The sequence below is a fragment of the Mycteria americana genome, chromosome 14 (genome assembly GCF_035582795.1).
Source record: "Mycteria americana isolate JAX WOST 10 ecotype Jacksonville Zoo and Gardens chromosome 14, USCA_MyAme_1.0, whole genome shotgun sequence".
Lineage (NCBI taxonomy): Eukaryota > Metazoa > Chordata > Aves > Ciconiiformes > Ciconiidae > Mycteria > Mycteria americana.
Window position 1 is genome coordinate 16,246,343 of NC_134378.1, and position 19,280 is coordinate 16,265,622.

The following is a 19,280-nucleotide window of genomic DNA, read 5'->3' on the forward strand; positions in this document are numbered from 1 at the left end:
CTCCGCGATGCCAGCGCAGGAAAAAACCCACCACAGCCCCATGGTACAAAATACTGATCCAGTGCGGATTTGCTCCGCTGGTTCACATCTGCTAAAAAGTGGTGGGTTAACCTGATGCCAGCAGGCTTCATACTGCCTCAGATATCAGCTGCCTGCATCATTAGAGCTTTACGCTGAATTATGCGTCATTTGTCTTCCCCAGCTGGCACAATACCAGTGTAGAAGCCTAATGCCAGCAAAATATTCCCACCAGGTCCTCTGGCTAATTTGACAGACATCCCACTGTGCACCCACGCCTAAACCAGAACAAATTTACATTAATGGCTGTACTGTGGCACCGGGTGTGTGTCGGGGACAGCTCGTTGTGCAGCACATCCACTTGCAGCGGGTCCCCTCCATGTGTCCCCAGCTGCTTTCTCTAGACCGTTCCTATTCCTCCCTGTCCCTCGAGGTTACAGACCCATTTGTGCCAATTCAACTCTTTGCATGGCTGTGCCCTAAACTAAGCTGTGAAATGGTCAAGATTTTTTAGAAAATAATAAAATCATAGGAGAAAAACAGAATGCAAGGGAGAGTTCTTCAAAATCGAGCCGATCTCACACATCTGGCTCCCAGCTTGGCCACGCACACAGCTGGACTGGCATATCCAGGAGGGATGCTAATAGCTGGCCTGGGCGAGTGGGAACATCTCAGTCTGACTCTACCAGCAGTGAATTATCAGGGAACCACAGCTGACGCTTGTGCCATCCTCTGCCGATGACTGCACTTAAAAGTCAGAATTTTGTCTTTTTCTAGATGAAAATCTGGAATATTTAACTGCGGAATTCCTATCTATAAATATCTCTATTTAACTTCGGAATTTTTCAGAACAAACCCTTTCATTTCAAAATGGCATTTTTCAGTGAGAAATTACCTAAATTTAAAGAATAACAGCTTAACAGACACAGTACATTTCCACAGTCAAACAAAGCATTCAGCTACATCTCTACCAAGAGTTTCCTTAGGTTTTCAGTTGTATTTCCAGCCACTGCGGCTCTCCCAGTGTTCCCCTTCTGTTCAGCCTAATGCAGGACTTTTCCTCTGGTTGCTGGTTTAGCCACTGACCGCAGCAGGTCCTTTGCTGGCCCTCCTCTATCTGAACACCAGGACAACGCCTGCCAGCCAAAACAGAGCTGCTTTCAACCCCCGTGCAACTGTCAGCTTTCTCGGCATTATCCTGATAACTTGTGTGACCCCGCTGGGACTTTCCCATTTCAGCAGTAAAAGGAGGGAGAAAGCAGGATGCCAGGACAGGGAAGAGGGAGGGAAAGGGGGGGAGGAAGCAATTGCTAGACGAAAGCCCAACTCCACGGCCTGGGGGTGGCCGGTGGAGGGGTTTGACCTCGCTCACCGCAGTTAAACTCCTGGGTGGTCAAGGTGACGATGGAGCGCCCGTGCAGCTCCCGAGGAGCCTCGCAGGTGGCGGCTGTCTGGATACTGCCCTGCTCAGCGTATTTCTTCAGCAGCTCAGCCAGCCACATCAAGTCACAGTCGCAAAGCAAAGCGTTGGAGTCCAGCCGCCTGCAAGACCCGAAAGAAGGCAGTTCATTTCCCAGCCTCTGACTGCTGCCTCCTTCTCCAGGACGCAGGAAGGGAAGAGTCCTCTGGTGTGAAGGATCGCCTGGCTGTTCCTCCCTGCATTTCATTACATCCCAAATGAAACTTTGAGATATTTCATGCCCACAATGTTTAAATAGGATGCTTAACCAAGTCAGAAGGATTTCGTTGAAAAACTAACATTACCCATCAGCCATTCCAGTTTCAAATGAAAATTATTCTGTTAAACTGGATTATGCATTTTTGGCTTAATTTGAGACAAAGAGAGACACTGAAATATTGGTATTTCCCACAGGACGGAGATTTCAACCTTTACTGAATTCTATAACAACAGCAGATAACACTGCCTCTGTTAGAGCTCCATTCTCTTTTAGCTCAAATAAACTCCCCCTTGATTTTGGTGTTCATTGGATCAATCTCTTTCTGTGACCAGCTGCTAGAGGCTGTAGCATTTCTGCACAACTGTAAAAACTTTTATTACTGCACCGTACGCCTGAACCATGCCGCACGGAGCACCGGTGACCTCCCAGCGCACCCATGCTTTTCCCTCCGCTGACCTCATTCCCATGTGCAGTGCAATGCATAAGCATAAATAAAGACTATAGGGGGATTAGGTGATGCCTCCTTCCCCACTGACAGTTTTACAGTAGATGGGTCAGGGCCATGGAAAAAAAAACATGGAAGAAAGGTCTAATGTTTCCAGAGACAAACATCTGAGAACGTGAGATTTCGCACAAGGCCATGACGCAGCATTTTATAGACGCCACACCTTTTTCTCTGAGACATACAGACAACGTGTTACAAGTTATTCCCTGTTAAAGAAAGGCGAAGCATTTTACCTGCTTGCAGAAATCACAGAGGGCTGCAGTGAGAAACACATTATTTTCTTGTAGTTTAAAATCGTGGCAGAACACCAAAATTCTTTAGTTTTTGCTTTTTTTCCCCCAAAACACATCACAGAACTTATTTCCAGAGATCATAAAAGACAAACAAAGCAAAGCTCTGGGGGGTTTAAGCAAGCAAGAAGTAAGTTTAAGAGACAGCCAGGTTATGCGGGATAACACACCAGGGCATTCCTGCATGGGAGGAGAATCGTGTATCTTGGCACCCCTCTGAGTATATTCAATCTCTGGAAAAAAAGCCTTTTCTTTTACGATGATGATTTTTCCTTCCATGTCAGATACTGATCTGAAGACATGATCGAGGTCATATCTGTGACCTGGACTTCCTACATTTTTGGAGAATGTTTTACGGGTTCAAACTGTGTAGGACAGCAGAGGGTTGTGATGACTTTCCAGGAATGTTCATTCCTGCGGCATTATTGAGTTGTTAGAAGATTATAGTCAGATTATAATTAGACACTAGCGTGAAGAAACCACTAACTGGTTAAATCAGCTCTGATGTTCAATCAAAACTGTTTTATAAACTTAGCAGTGGCCTTAGAAGTGCAACAACTAAAAGCTTTGCCAACCAGGCACATTTTTCCTCAGGTCCTGGCCATCTGATCAAAGATAAACAATTGCTCTTTGCAGGCAATGTTTTTTACTTACAGCCGTTTGAGGGATTCCAGTTGAGAGAATGTCCCTGGATGAATCCTGGAAATCTTGTTGTTGTGCAAGAATCTGCAACGGGAGAACCCATGCCAAAACATTATTCAGTATTTGCACTACGCAGATGATAACATCCCAGGTCAAAACTTAGTTTAAATACAAAGGCTGCTCATCAAAATGGAGCTTAGTTTTTTAAATTTACTGTGTTTGTTCCCGTGAGCTATAGGGATTTCATTCATTTGCGAGTGCAATGCAATGCACCAAAGCGGAGAGCGGGCGTGGACTGGAAACGGTGACTCAAGATGTGATGTAAGAGGTTTAAACTGGAACCTTAAAGTTAATCTGCTTCATGCTCTGCAAAGGGAGGAGAAAGGGCACAAAATCCCCACAGACTGGACCCACCCTGTGTTTTCTGTGCCTGGGTCAGCTCCGGTTTAGAAGGGACCTTTTCTTTCCCCCCCGCAGAAGACATGGAAATTTTACAAGGGCAGCCATTGAAGTAAGGTTCCATCAGAAGACGCTAGACAACTCATGCCCTAGACTCAATGTAGTTATTAACCCAAATCCATGAGTAAACCTAATTCAGACAACAACAGCCTAAGCTGGGCTTATCTCTGAACAAAGCTGAGGCAAATTCTCACTTCCAGAGTCTTAGCAGATAAGCAGAGAGATAAGACTCCCCAGTTCTTAGAAAAAAACTGATTGCACTAAGGGACCAGGATGGAGTAATTAACTCTCCATTCCCTTAACGAAGGGTGAAATTTAGTTATGTCAGTTACATCTAAAACCCAGAAAAGAATATTGACAAAAGATAGGGAGCAATTTTAGTAGACAGTGGAACAGGAAAGAAATACAAAAGCAGTACAGCTTGTGTGCAAATGTCTGCATACACACGTGTACACGAGTTCAGCCTAGCTGCCCAGCTTGGATGCTGACAAACCTTCCTCTAAAATTTAAATCCAGAATTTTTGTTGGATCCAATACAGCGACTGAGATCAGCCGTGGTGTACTGATCCAGGTCTGAATTTTCCTAAGGATCTTTGGATCCCACGATTTTATTTTCCTAGCATGTATGGATATAAGGCACATTTCCATGCAGCATAGAAGGGTCTGTTGGTTTCACTGTAGAGTGGGAACCACCATGTGAACTTTTGTCGTAGTGGCTGCATTACTACTAGAAGCAATCCTGGGGAGCAGGAGCCAAAGGACTTCGTTTCCTAACTGCTTTCAAGAAGGATGCGTGTTTTTCTTGTTAGACTTTCCTCTGACTTTATTCCTTTTCCACTCCCTTTTTTCATATGCACTGCCCAACAGTGACTAATGTTGACCTTATGGTCAGACTAAAATTTCAGTTGCCTTGGCCAACTGTAGGGCCTTCTACAGATTTACCCCTGCTTAGGTGGAAACATGAACAAAACACAACACGGGAAATTCCCTTCATATTCTCAGTAACCCTTCTACTTGGCAAGTACGTAACATCTCCTTCTTCAAGGAGCCTTCTTTTTGCATTTCCCTCCATTTTGAAGATCACACTTCATGCTACCAAAATGGTTACACAAAACGCAGGGTTTTTCCCCCTTCTCCTCACCCCCTTACTCACAAGAAAGGTCCCATCTTTACTTACAGCCTTTCAAGTTTAGGCAGGTCACTAAAAGTCTCTGGCTCCAGGCTTTCTAGGTTGTTGAAATGCAGGTAACTGTGACACAGAAAATCATGAAGGACAGGGTTACAGATTGCAATTTAAAAGACAGAAGATCTTTCCAGATCAATCCACCAACGCCCGCCAATCTGTCACTACACATCTCAGGACAGATATGGAGAAGCCAGCATCCTCTTTAGTGTCTCCACTTTCCACGGGCAAAAATAGTAGCCAACGCTGGCTCTTCCCTATTGTCATTTATTTACTCTCTCTCTTAATAAGAGGAGGACGGATTTGCTCTTCCCTGAAGCCTAAGACCACCACCATCACTGTCAATTGCCTGTTGCACTGTTAAGCGTCAGGATGAAACCGCTGGCCATGGAGAGCCAGCAGCAGCTGTTCCCATCTGAGAACTGTACGGGAATTTTCCCTGCCTTTCCCCTAGTGCCTCGGCACTCCCCAATACATCCTTCGATCGTCAGGGAGGAAGAAATAGCCTTACTCTAAGGTACTTGTTCCCAGCTTAGGAACTGCAACATTTCTGAATGGGATCATGAGTTTGCTGAGAATTAATTTGTAGAAAAAAGCCCTGAACAACCTGATAAAACTTTGAAATTGGTCCTGCTTGTTGCAGAAGGTGGGACTGGAGACATCCAAAGGCCTCTTCCAGCCTGCATTTGTTTCTGATTCTAACAGGGGCTCCCAGCGCGTGCATCCACCCAGCGAGAGCAGAACCATCTGGAAACGGCTGCCACCGGGCTATTCCGTTTCTGCGGAGGGAAGGCACAGTCTCCAAAGACAGAGCAGTAGGCTGGAACACTTGGATCTAAATGACACATTAACGCGAACAGCCCAGTTCTTGCTAATACAGGTTAATGGGTTTTGTTCCACTAAAATCTCAGGTGTGACCTGCTGTTCCAGAGGCCTGGGAGACCTTCTGCACTGCCCCAGGTCACCCCTTGCCATCAGCAAAGGAAGCCTGGGGTCTGCAGAGCAACACCCCACGATACCTGAGCCTCCCTGTTCCCATTAGCTGTGACATTCACCGGCAGAACTGACACGTTCCTGACCTTTAGATGCATTTCGATATGGTTTCAAAGTTGCCTAAACTCTTCCCCCTTATTTTACACAGGCATAAATTTCACAGCGGACACTGATTAATCACGGATCTACAAATACTCATTCTGCTATTGTAGCTGACTGCATTGAGAAATAATTGCCTAAGCCGCCACACGGCTGTTTGATTTGTAACGGAAGGATTCATGATAAATGGTCCACTATCAGAGCACAAACCGAGAGACGGTGACTCACATTCTGCAGTGGAGGGCAACAGCGGGGAGAGACGTACGTGTTTTAATAAGTCTCAGATGTCTGCTGTCACTGCTTTGGACCTTGAGGAAAGCATCTGATCCTGTCCATCAATCGGGTTATACTTTTTCTTGAAAAGCTGGCTTGTGGGGTACAGGAAAACGGGGTAGGATTTGAGCAAAGCTAATTCTTTTGGAACCATGCCTGCCTGAGATTGAAAACAGATGGGACTTTCAGAGGGTTGTTTGTTGGTTTTGTGGTTTTGTTGGGTTTTTTTTCTTTTATTCGTGACATCAAGTCTGGAACGCTCATTGTTAAAATATCACTGCGGCCAGCATCATCCCCTCTCTAAGCATAGCTGAGCCGGTATCTGCTTCCTATGTTTTCTCCCAGGCATCCTTGCTGAGCTGGCTGATGAAAAAACATCTTGTACACGAGGTTGGTAGCACACCTATTATTAAGCTTGCCTGAAACTTCCCGTTATACTCTGTGTACCTCTGCTGTCAGCCTGGAGAACAAGCTGGATCCTATCCCTTTTACAGCAAAATCCTTAGTTACATTCCAGCCCTATAAATGCCGTCATCTGGCACAATCCATGAATTAGAACGCTTTCACCTTTGGTCCCAGTTCTCCAACGATGCAAATAATTCCTATACTTCAAACATCCACGCTCACACTCTCTCCATACGTACACATGCATTTACACACATGCACACAATATATCACGACCCCGGCATGAAAAATCCCAGTTTAGCAAGACACTTTAGAAGAGTCAGACCTCAGTCTGCCCATCTCACCTTGAGCATGGACTGCTAAGAGTCAAAAACCAAAACTTCTTTGATTGAACAAACAGCACAGATTTGCAATACACAGAAGGGGTGCAAATAGGGACGGCTAAAGTGTCACTGTGATGGGCTCCAGCTGCCAGGAAAATACACGAGGCTCCTTTCACCCCAGAGTGCCATGCAGCTTGGAGGGAAGGTCATTACTTTTCTGTTTCGACCCACCATCTTCCCCCTGGTGCAATTTCCAGATGCTTGACAGCATGCAAGCACCACCATCCTGGTAGCTCCCACAAATACCCTGCTGCCTCAGCTCGCAGCCTGCCCCTCATCCATTCATTTTCAGCAAAGGTTTGGATAAGAGAGAAACTCAGTCAGCACCCTCAATTCAGGCAAAGGGCTGGATCCTACTCTCTGCTCCAGGAGTCCCAGCAGACATAAACACAGCAGGCCAGCTGCCTTCGGCTTCAAGCCATCCTACAGACCCCTATCTCCTCCCCATCGTAAGGTCCTTGGACGTAAAGGGAATCAGAAGCACAGCTGGGCTCTTCCTATGCTCCAGAGGTTTAGGATCAGGAGAAAACTTATGGGACATCAGTAGGAAGAGACCTCAGCATTAACTAACCAAAATCAGTACTGATTTTAGGACCAGCTGTTTCCAAACGAAGCCAGTGTAGTCTTGCGAAGCTGGATGATAAAACAGTAGAAGCCTCATCTTACTCCTTGCTAAGTGTCTGGTACTCTCCACTACTGGAAACACAGCACTTGGGTTAGAGGAGCCAATAAATCAGCTCCTACGCACATCACATTCAGCAACAAACAAGGTTCATTTGTACTTACAGCTGTTCCAGGGAACGGAGCCCATTGAATGCGTGTTGCTGGATGCTCTGAATTTCGTTTTTATAAAGGTAGCTTTCAAAAGGAGAGAAAGAAAAAAAGCATTAGAATAACCGATCAGCAGTTGTGTTTTAAAAAGACACAGGAAACAGCTATGAACCTCAATCCAAAGCAGAGTTTTCTGCTTGGATTCAAGGGCAATGTTCTATAGCTGTGACATTAACATCCAGAAATTCTGACCACAGAAAATATGTCCTTGACTGGCAAACATTAGAAGTGGGCTGTTAAATGTCAAAGAGGTTAAGAAACTACTGAGCTACCAACTCACAGGTATTTCAGGTTCTCCAGATCTTCAAAGGATCTTCTCACAATTTGTTTTATCTGATTATTGTTCAGCAGCCTATTCAAATCAAGAAAGAAAAACACAACCAGTGAATTCAGCACGTGTGAGACTTGTGGCATTTGTGTTCCCGGATGTCCACTGAAAAATCCTGAACCTGTGTTTTCCAGAGTTTAAGATTTCGAGGGGTTAGAAGATCAAAGTTTGGGTACTCACACCAGCAAGTCAATGAGAAGGTTTCTCACCCAGAGGTGCCAAGTGCTTCCAATAGGTACAATGTTCAAAGACTTTACCTTTTGCCACAGCGGTTTTCACCCCAAAGTTACAATTTTGGCCAGGAAAGGGATGAGGGGAAGGGAGACAGGCAGAAGGAAGTGGAGGGGAGGGACAAATTAAATCATTGCTGCCAGTCTTGTACAGCCGCAACGGTTTTCGAAGGTGCGTGGTTGTGTTCAACAACGTGTGAGCAGGGGCGTGCAGAGCCAGTTCTTAAGAGTACAAACACAGTTTAAAATGCCACTTCACAATGGAGTTATAGGAGTTATCAAATGGTCATGTTTTGTTCTAATCACTTTGTATACAAATATGTGCAAATGAAAAATAAATAAATACAGATCTGACTCCTGAGGCTACTCAGAGACAGCCCCTTTCGATCTAGAGAGCCTTGTGCCAGACTTTAATATAAAATCTACGGATAACATCACATTGGCAGGCAATCTCCGACTTGTATGTGTAGTTGCCATGACTGTGCGTGCAAATGCCGGCCGGTGCCAATGACCAGAAACACAGCTCAACCTTGTAATAACCACGCTGTGTGCAACAGCGGTAACCACACAGCTGAACGCTACAAAAACCTCTTCTGCAACCACTGCCAAGCCCAACACCGAGAAAATGAAATAAATAACTTATAAATAGCTCTTTAATATACGACGTTTAACTATTCATCGTGGCTGCCTAACCGCATTCCTGTGGGCCTTTCGCCACGGTATCCCACTGATGTTCAGGTCTGGCAAACCTCACTGCGGCCGCAATGCTGGTGGAGCTTATAGCCCAAGAGCTCAGAGCAAGGATTTCACCGGCTACACTTATTTTTAAAATTCCTAAATGAAGATGTGGATGGAGAGGAGAGCTGTGACTGTGTAGTGCAAAGATTTGTTATTCTAGCATTGTAGGAAAAACTGCTATTCCCTCTGCAAGCAGCCAGACCTTACAATGTGGGGTCAAATTCAACACGTGCATTGGATGTGAATTTTGTATTTTACAAGCTCCTTTTTGTGATAGCTATGCTCCCAGAAACTATCTGCCACCAGACAGCAGGTGAGAAGACAGTTCAGCACTTTCCCAGCAGTAAAGCCCAATCTTCTGCCCCCCTTTGCTGGAGAAAATAGGGTAGGCAGTGCATCAGCCAACCGCTGGCACTACAAGCAAAGGTCCCTTCCTGGGAAGAACAGTTTGTGCAGGTAAAGGATAGAGAGAAAAGACAAAGAGGTAGGGAGAAATGGAAGAAAACATGTGGGAAAAGAAGATGAAGATAAAATCAAACGCCTCAGGGATGAAACGATAAAAGGTGCCAGAAACACACGCATGTTACGGCAGCTTCGCAAGTTATTGCCAGGCACCTGAGCCACACCAGCTTTCCACCCACCTTGTTCTCAGGTGGAGTATTACATTAAGGGTCCAAAAAGCACGTAAGAAACTTGAGTGCAAAGAAACCTTTGGAAGTCAGAACAGTAAGGTTTTGAGAAAAATCTCAATATTCTTGATTTGACTGTCCTCTCTTGATTAGCTACCTTGATTAGCTACCCTGCTACCCTGGATGAGGGTGCCACCACCAAACTGCACATTGCCAGGGTTGTGGACAAGCAGCCTGAAGAGGTTAAGGCAGAAAGTTGCTGGAAAGTTTCTGCACAGCTGGAAGCAATGGCTCAATACACACGGCTGAGGTTAAACAACCCGATTTCACTCATAAGGATGCAAAAATGATGTCAAGTCCTTGGAACACGCTATTCTGCTTTGACAGCCAGATACGCTGAGTGGAAATACAGCCCCTGAACACCAACCCAAAGATTTATTGGATGATTGAACACCCAAGGACTGGAAATAACTGCTTGAGAGCAGCGCGGGAGAGGGCTTTTGTCTATTTACCCACAGGACAAAGACAACACAGGCACCAACCGTGCATGCTTCCTTCCCTGCCCTCTATCAGCGCGCTTTCATCTTCAGCCAGAGGAGAACGAAGGCAGCTCTTTCTCTGTTATCTGATCCTTGGCCCCACTTCTGAGGATGCTAGATGGGCTGATAGACAGGTGCCAGCTCTACGTCATTCCCATCGATGCGAGCACCCGTCCCCTGCCACGCAACTGGCATCGGCCGCTCGTTTCACAGGGGACTCGAGATAATGACCAGACGAGCAGGTCCTGCAGGCAGGGTCACACCAACAGCCTGAGCAGCCCCACGCACCACGACGGTCTGGACTCCGTCGCTGACCCTTTATCTTTAATGCAGCAAGTTCGGACAAGGACTCGAGTCCACGGAGGACTTCAAATTGCGACATGTTGTCTGACTGCACTTTGGGGCTATTTAAAAGCATTAACCTAGTCTGTTTTGTTGCCTTGGCTATTTAGGACAGTTCAAGGGGAGGTAATCAGTGATCCAAGCCAAGTAAGACAAAATCTGGAAGTTCAGATGGCATGCAGTACGCAGGCCTCTTATCTCATCGTCTGATACTTAAAAATTTGTTCATTGCCCAATTAAAGGTTAAAAAGCGTATGGAAGAAGCCATCTCTGTTTCCTGTCTCAGGATTCCCCATTGTAATAGAAGGCTGTGTCCTGGAAAAAACTCAAAACTGAGATAATTTATGAAGTCCATCATAGTCCGCATATTCCAAAATGCTGCTTTCAGAGACATCCATAGACAAGACAGCACATCTGGCTCCTAGAAAGACTTTAGATGGCTTGTGCACATCTGTCTGCTCCTTGACTTCTGTGCAATTTACCCACACAGAGAAGTGTGCAAAATCCTGGCATGACCTGGATGTTGATCCCAGCTGCAATCAATAGCAAAACACCCAAATTCCTGCTAATGTTAAAGAGGATTGAATGCTAAGATCTACTGCTAACCAGATCTGGTGGGAATAAATGTGCTGGCAGACAGAAGCTGGAAAGATCATTATCAATGCATGTCTTAAGTATACCCTCTAGCAAAACAAGCTAAATTAAAAGTATCACAAGTATGTTTCCTGGAGCTTATCAAAAGATAGCGAAATGATGTGGCATTCCCCTTTGCGCCAGCTGGTGAATTGGGCTCCAAATGAGTAGGTGGACTCAATCATACAGGTTTTATTCCTGAAAAATTCTTCTGGGAGGTTTGAGATGTACAAGCACCATGAGATCTGGCCCAGATTCACGAGGAGAACATTTCACATTCAGGTTCCTTTAAGTTTTATGTCCTGACCGCCCATTCCTTCTCCTTCCCCACCCTCTCTCCGGGTTGCCAAGCACAGGCTTAAGTTGCATTTAATGAGTCGTTTTCTGTTTTGAAGAATGTATTAAATGATGTGACAGTACAGAATTCAGACTCAAAACGTGCACTCTTTCCTCTTTTCGTTTGACAAACCACATGCTACAGTCATTGTGACATAACAGCTATTTTTTTCCTCCCACCATTAATAGAAATAATCACGTAGTGTATTTAAAGGGGGAGAAAATGAGAGTTTAATGTTCAGCCATGCATTCTCCCTTGTCGACAGAATGATCTGGAATAGCCATTTCCCATGTTTGAGGGAGAAACTTTTATTCTGAGATCCAAGCAGGCTCCAACATCCCCTCCTTTATGTGGGAACACATCCTCTTAAGAGCTACTAGAGGGTTCAAGACAGAGCCTCCATGTTACTGCTGTTCACCCTGAAAACCTTCACAAGCAGCATCTAAAGGAGAGCTGCAGAACTCACCAGAAGTGCTTTTTGCTCTCACCTAAGCAGAAAGAGAAACGTGATGTGAGCAAGGACATTGGCAGGGCAAAGGCACAGGCAGAAGCACATACCACGATGTGGTCTCCACAGAGTCCCTATTCTCTAGGGTGCCCATGTCACAGGCAGAACAAAACACCTACTGGGGAAGTTAAGAAATACTGCTTTGGTCCAAGGGTTGGACATTCTATAGATGATGCTGGAAAGACCCAAGCAGCAGCAACCATTTGGCTGCGATGGTCTTGGCTTGAAAATACGGCAATCGATCAGTTGGGTCAACATGGCAGGGTGCTGACCTCCTGCGGGAACACGTAAGGGGACAGTCATGCAGGGGTGTCGTCATCCATCCCCACCCAAAGATGACCTAAAGGAGCAAAGAGTGGAAAGCAATGAGATGCTATGCCTCACCATGGGCTTGCAATGTGTTTGCTCTCTTCCACAGTCCACCACCTGCTGTGAGTTAATGTTGGGTTAAGCGATGTGGCCGGTGTTGGCAAACTCAAGCAACGTCTGTTGAGGAGCTGCGGGTATTCTGTGGATGGCATACAAGAGTTTTTTCCCCTCCCTCTCCCTGTTACCCTATTTTTTTTTTCACCAAGGGGACATATTAACGGTTTAAACATACACAAAGGAGATCCTAACACCAACATCTGCATGGGAACTGAGAAGAGGCAATAGGAAGGGATGAAGAAACCTTACAACTCTAAGGCCTTTGGCCCAGGAGGACTTCTCCGGCGCACAGTATGTTGCTAAAAGCCAACGAGCAAGCTCCCAGTGGTGCAGGATTTAGGATAATTGCTTATAACCTGTGGTGCTGTACCAGGAGTCCCCAGCCAGAAGCATATAATGACCATGCCTCTTCCACAGACAAATAGGGCTCCTGTTTTTAAAGTAGTGCTCTGTAATTTATCAAATCTCCGCACCAGGGAGAGAACAAAAGAGAGCAGACCCAGGGGAAGGTTTGAACTGTTGAAAAGCCCCACTGGACATTCATGGCAGGCTCCTGTTCTGTCAGTCTCACAGCCTACCTCCCCGCACCCAATGCAGGCTACAAAGGTTTCCTTATCAGGGTGGTTTATAAACTGTCAAACCTGGATATAGTACAGCCATCCTGCCCAAAAGCAGATGCAGAACAGAAGCTGCACCAGAATCTGCTGCCCTGCCTCTGCCAGGCCAAAGCGTTGTAGGAAAAGGGTCTTTTAAAAGCATTTACTTGCTTAAGGAACATTTATTTAAGTCCCACGGCAGAAAGCTGCAAGCTCAGAGCTCTGCATATGGAACCTGAGCTACTCTGTCCTCCAAGCCTCTCGCTTCAAACATTCTGGCCAAACTTTTCCAGCAAGTCTCTCAGGGATTTTAAAGGATTTATTCTCTTTATCACTTTAAGACCTATGAGAGTCCTCAGGCAAAAGTTTACTATCTAAGAAACATCAGCAAATTCTTCAGCTCTTGTCAGTTTTGATGTGGGAATTGGACAAATCGAAGTTCCTGGAGAGAAATTTGCTTTGGGAGTATGAGGTCTGACATTCTCCCATTCAGTTATCAAGCTCCTCATCCATGGGAGTTAACTACTGTGAGTGTGAGAATAACTGATTTTTCCAATTTGCTGGCCAAACCAAGAAATACAACCAAGCATATGAAGTACTATCTAAATGGAAAGGTTTCATTTGCAAAAGCTGTTGATTTTCAGAAATCAAATATAAAAATGCCTTACTATGTTAGAGCAGTGTTTCACCTACTCTAGTATTCCAGCTCCGATGATGGTCATAGGACACTATTTAGGGAGAGCCTGCCCACCATCTGTGCAAAACCTGTTCCTCGTACTGTCCTGGCATCCATAATCATGAGATTAGGGGTGTTAGGGGGTATATTCATGCCTATTCCCTTTAGGATCTGTTCATGGACTTGCTGTCCTTGATTTCCTTGTCCAGGAGGGTGTGGAGACAGAAAGCAAAGAGAATTGGACAAATTCATGGAGCATAAACAGGTATTGTAGAGAGACAGGTCTTTCCATCCCAGCCAGGCTGCGTATCTATATCCAGCTTTAAGCAGAGTGGTAGGAGTCAGAAAGAAAGAAGCAGAAGTCTTGCAGATGTCAGGGACCTGCCTAGACCGAGGCACTGGCAGGGCAGGAACTGGGATCTCTTACAAAGCTCCGCAGGTTGGGTGGAGCGTCTCTCCAAGTGAAGGCCTGCCAGCATCCTTAGTTTCCCCAGGGTTCGGCTGAAACTAGCCTGGCGGTCCTGCCGTGCGGCCTGCCAAACATCTGTCTGCATCACACAGAGATGACATAATTTGGAACAGTTTGCTTCCTCGACTCAGGAGAGCTTCAGGGGTGGAAGAGCGGGTCCAGAGATCAAGATGCCTCAGCAGAGCTTTGTGATAAGGTAAAACCCTTCAGACCTGGACTCTTATTTTCTCCCTAGATATTTTAGTCTTTTCTCACCCTATCTCGAATGACAGAAATCCATCAGTATTAATCTTCAGGATCTTTTCTCTCTATTATTTTTTGGTAATTAAGTACCACATGGTGCTGTTTGAGAGACTAACATGGGCTGTTCTTGTGCTCTGGAGGAACAGCATCATTGGCAATAAAGTTTTCTACCAGTCTACTGGTTGACCACTCATGTCCTACGAGCAGGGGCCTGGGCCATGGCCAGAGTAATTTGAAGCATCCTGCAGTTGTGGTTTGGCCAATTAGTCCCACGCATACAGTGAAAAATATTTAGCAAATTTTTATTTTTAGAAGACAGCTATTGAACAGGTCTCTATAATAAAGTCCTGCTGTATTCCCACTCTTCCTAAAACTTCTTACAATTGACTGAATTCCTTATTGCCCAGGTCTTCCTCCTTTCAGCGCTGCCATCTTTTACAGGATCAGGGACTTCAGATTTCTCAAGGTCAGACAGAAAAAAACAATCTGGACTTCCTCTTGCCATTTGGGACCATGAATCTACGAACCCAGGAAGCATGTCTGTCGTGCAGTACAGATTCCCAAGCTAGCTGGTTTGCCTCACAGAGCGATTCGAGCTTGGACCTGGAAATCTTCTAGCTGTTAGCGCCATGTTACGGCTTGAATAATCAGATCTGAGTCTCAACAGGCAAATTACATCCAGCACAGCGCTGCGCTGACACAGCTTCTGTTTCTGATTTGGGAGCTGGTTTGTTTTCAACTTCTTGGCTATACAGTGCAGATGTACTCATATCTATCTTCAAACCCTCAGCCTTACAGTGGCAAGAAGCAGCAAAGGTTCCCACTATTTCCTTTGAGCAGAGTGAGAAACTTGTTGGTAAGAGTAGTATATCATACCGACGTGAGATGTCTGCTCTGGCTGGGATGCAAGAGTAAAGGAACTGCCTTCTACTCCCATTCCTATCTGCAGTAGGGTAGGGGTAGGCCTTTATTCTAGGGCAAGGCATAGGGACAAGATGGCATTTGGAAGGATGCACTCTCACTTCAGTCAAAATCACGTAGAGCAACTAATGTGGTTCATGCATTTGAGGAGGCCATGGAAAGGAAGAAGCTTTTAATGCACCCCTCTGCTACCTTGATCCCAGGCCAGGACTGTTTTTACGGGCTACTCTAAAGCCATACCTGCCGAACCATCCTCAGGCAGTGACAGTATGCATCAGGATTTTTACTTTTTTTTCTTTTTTTTTTTTTTAAAGACAGGTTAATTGCCAAAATGAAAGTTATTAAATTGCACATTTAATTTAAAAAGGGTAAGAAACATGATCCAGGGTAGAAGAGAGAGAATTTTAAAGCTTTAGCTGGATACGAACAACTTGGCTGAAATAACTAAAAGACCAAGGCCATCTTCAAGCCATTACGGGGGATAGTACTAACATACGTAATAAATGGATATCCTTACTGCAGGATCACTGAGTGGAACTTACAGCGTGTTGAGGTTCTTCAGTTTCCTGAAGGCTCCAGGTTGTATCTCCTTGATGTGGTTGAAACGTAAATCTCTGAAAGCAGAAAATACAATCAGTGCACTCATGATATAAACAAGCCATTAGCGATCAGCATCCCCCGTGGGAGGAAGGGAGGAGGGCTGCTGGGAGAGTCTATCGTACCAGGCCTACACAAAGTGGAGAAATGGAGACAAAGATCAGGGAAGGGAGCAGAGAAAGAGTAGGGACGATGGCTGGGGTCTACTGTTGTCTGTAAAGTCAGCCAACAGCCAGGACAAGCCTACATTTACAAAATTCATTTTAATTTCAGAGGAAACTAAAGACTGAAAGGACTCAAGCAATCATTTCCATGAACACCGGACGAGGTCTGCTGCTCAACACCCCAAGTTCACGTGCAATTACACTTGCATCTCATACTGATTTGTAGAGGAATGCGCACCATCACATGCACCCATTTTTTAGCTCCCTAGCAAAATTATCTTTGCCCTAAAATGGTTAAATCTGATCAAATAACCTCATATAATAAGCATTTCACATTCTGCTCCGCAACGCTCCAAGACTCAGAACAGCTTATCGCTGCCTGCATTTCAAATTTGTGCCAACTTCAATTACAATTAGTGGAGTCCAGGGGATTCTGGCAAATTTCAAGGGCTGTCCATGTAACTACATTGACTTGGAGCCCTAAAACATGGGGTTTTGATTGCTAATGAGATAATAAAATAAGAGCTAAGTGGTTTAACCTGGTTAACCAAGTAGAAACACTTCTATAGGGAATGTGCATTGATTTGGCACCTTCCATGGTCCAGCGTATTATAACAAATCGCAAAAGACTGACAGATGTTTTTTGCTGCTAGTTTCTATCCAAAGCACAACAATGAAGTTGCTTTTTTTTCTCCTGCACTGCCTGATCTATCACATTTGGAGAATACGCAGCTATTTCTCGGTTTAAGGCAGCCTTTTAAGGGCATTTGCTTTAAGAGGAAAAAACACACCAATATGCTGAATTGCGCGTCATTCTGCTGGTAAGTTACAGAGCATTTGGAGGCAGAGTTTAAAACAAGAATTCTACAAATAGCTACAAGTTCAACACTTATTTTTAGAACAGGCATCAACAAGATTCCTGTTTGTATAAAATTAAGATTGGAAAGAGGTGCATTCATTGCAGGTAGCTGTAAACTCAAATTGACACTGAGTATCCAAGGGGGCTGAAACATCATTGAGCAAGTACTCGAGAAGAGGATACACAGTATGTAAAGCTGATTTTATTTTAAGATGTAATGTTTCTTTAGCTTAACTGTTTGCAAAACTAGTTATTTTATGTTAAAAAATTCCCACTACATTTTCTTACTTTTTAGGCAGAAAATACATGGCATTTTTAATTAACTCAGGTTACACTGAACTATTAAATCTCTGCCTTGTTACCCCTTTTTTATCACTGAATGCAACAGAACACACGCCAGTGGAAGCTGTCTCCTTTCTGTAACTTTTCAACTCTGAACAAAGAAAACAGCAGACTAAGGTAGGGAGAAGTCTCTCCCCTTTCTTAGTGGTAAGTATTGCACAGAGAAGAGTTAGAGGGCAGGAAGGAACACAGCTTCAATATTTTAAAAAAAAGTGTTGGAATTGTAATTTACAAGCACCATTTGTCCCCTGCAAACTGCAGCCCCGAAGGATCACCCATTGGGATTGCAGTTTTTAACAGTAACTTTACCTTTGACATTTTCTGGTGTGTTTAGCTTTACTTGCATTGCTTCAAACGTGCGTTTCTTGCTCTCCTTGCTGGAAGGTGTTACATATCCCTCTTCCCTGACGATGTGAATTTGAGGATATCTGTACGGATTTTTCAAGGCAAGGGTTGACACCATAAAGCCAAATACAATTAAACATTGGCAAAGGTGATAGCACAAGGCGCTGACTATTCTCCATGGCCTCATTAAAAGGAAATGAGGAAAGACTAGACCATGAAAAAAGGTGAAGAAAGGCAAACTTGATTTCTACACTGTAACGCACAGACACCAACTCTGCCCGCCCCGGGGGGCTGTAGGGAGCTGTGTAATTAGTCCAGGCAGCTGGCTACAGGTAATAGGGAACATAACAAATAAATGGAAGAAATACAGGGGTCAGAACTGAAGCTGTTGATGCTCATGGAAGGCAGCGGGAAGCAGGCACTGAAGTGTAAAATACCACTTTGGGTCACAGGCTGCAGGTGGGGGGGGAAAAAAAAAAATCAGACTATTTTAATGAACAAAGACAACTGCAATCCTTCACACCCCAGCATTCACACATAAGCACACAGCTTCCACAGCTGAAACAAAAAGCAAAACCCAGAACCACAAGTGACTGAAAACACCTCTGAAAAGCCAGAAAAATAAAACACAAGCTCCTCTGGTCCCAGGGTTGTTTTCACTGTCAGTTGCTTGCTGAAAAAAACTCCTTGGAAATGGTGCTGTGGAAGTTTGCACCTGGTCTCCAGCTCCCTAAGCAAGTCTGACCTCCCAGGCAGTGGGTTTCTTCACCTGCGAGAGCAATAACGCAAACCTGGGCTGCAGAGCCTGGCAGGAGTGACCCTGTGTCACTAACAGAGGTCCCACAGCTGTCACTTGGCTGGACCATCTCTCAGTAGTGCCCCTGCTGCTGAGAAGCACATGGACGGAGAGATGCCTCCTGACAGAGCCCACTGCTGAGCGAGCAACGGGGGTCTGGTTTCATGCAGGAACTTTTCCCCTACACCATCCCCAAGGAGCATATAATAAAACTTAGCTTATTATTTTAAGGGAATATCTTCATTTTTTCTTCTGTTTTCTGTTCCAGATAAGACCTTCAAATGAGTCCCTTGACCCCAGCTGTCCTGCACTCCTTTGGAAAGCTCACTCTCCGGTTTGCTCTCCATCACACAAAGGCAACAGCTTTCCCCGCAGACAAAAAAGGTAACTGAAACACTGCATGTCTACTCTGAGCACTTCATTTCAAAAAATGAAGTGAATTAACTGGAGAGAATCCAGAGGAAAGCAATGAGAATGATCTGAAGTCTAGAAAACATTACAATGAAAAGAACTGAAATGGCTTATTTGGCCAGATACAATAACTATGTCAGAACATTGCTACAAATAGAAAAGGGCAAATAGTCACTGACTAAAACTGCAGATTCTGGTTTTTGGTTTGTTTGTTCGTTTGTTTCCCAAATATCTTAAACAGCAATGCTAGTAAAACACTCAGGTGGACTGCAGGGGAGACAGACATTAGCCACAATATGGTTTAGGTAGCATGGATCCTGCCCTGCAGGCAGAGGGATGGACTAGACTGTTTTGCTCCCTGTATCCAAGAAAGCAGTAAAAAGACACCAGT

General features: G+C 44.9%; 1 protein-coding gene across 1 annotated transcript in view; it reads right to left on the reverse strand.

Moving 5' to 3' along the window:
• LOC142417153 (peroxidasin homolog) overlaps positions 1–19,280 on the reverse strand; it is a 46,667-nt gene that overhangs the window by 20,128 nt on the left and 7,259 nt on the right. The window contains exons 2-7 of the mRNA XM_075517529.1: positions 15,918–15,989; positions 8,041–8,112; positions 7,716–7,787; positions 4,771–4,842; positions 3,147–3,218; positions 1,391–1,560 (exon numbers count right to left, since the gene is read on the reverse strand). Of these exons, the coding sequence (XP_075373644.1) occupies positions 1,391–1,560; positions 3,147–3,218; positions 4,771–4,842; positions 7,716–7,787; positions 8,041–8,112; positions 15,918–15,989 (530 nt within the window). The remainder of the gene's footprint in view (positions 1–1,390; positions 1,561–3,146; positions 3,219–4,770; positions 4,843–7,715; positions 7,788–8,040; positions 8,113–15,917; positions 15,990–19,280) is intronic.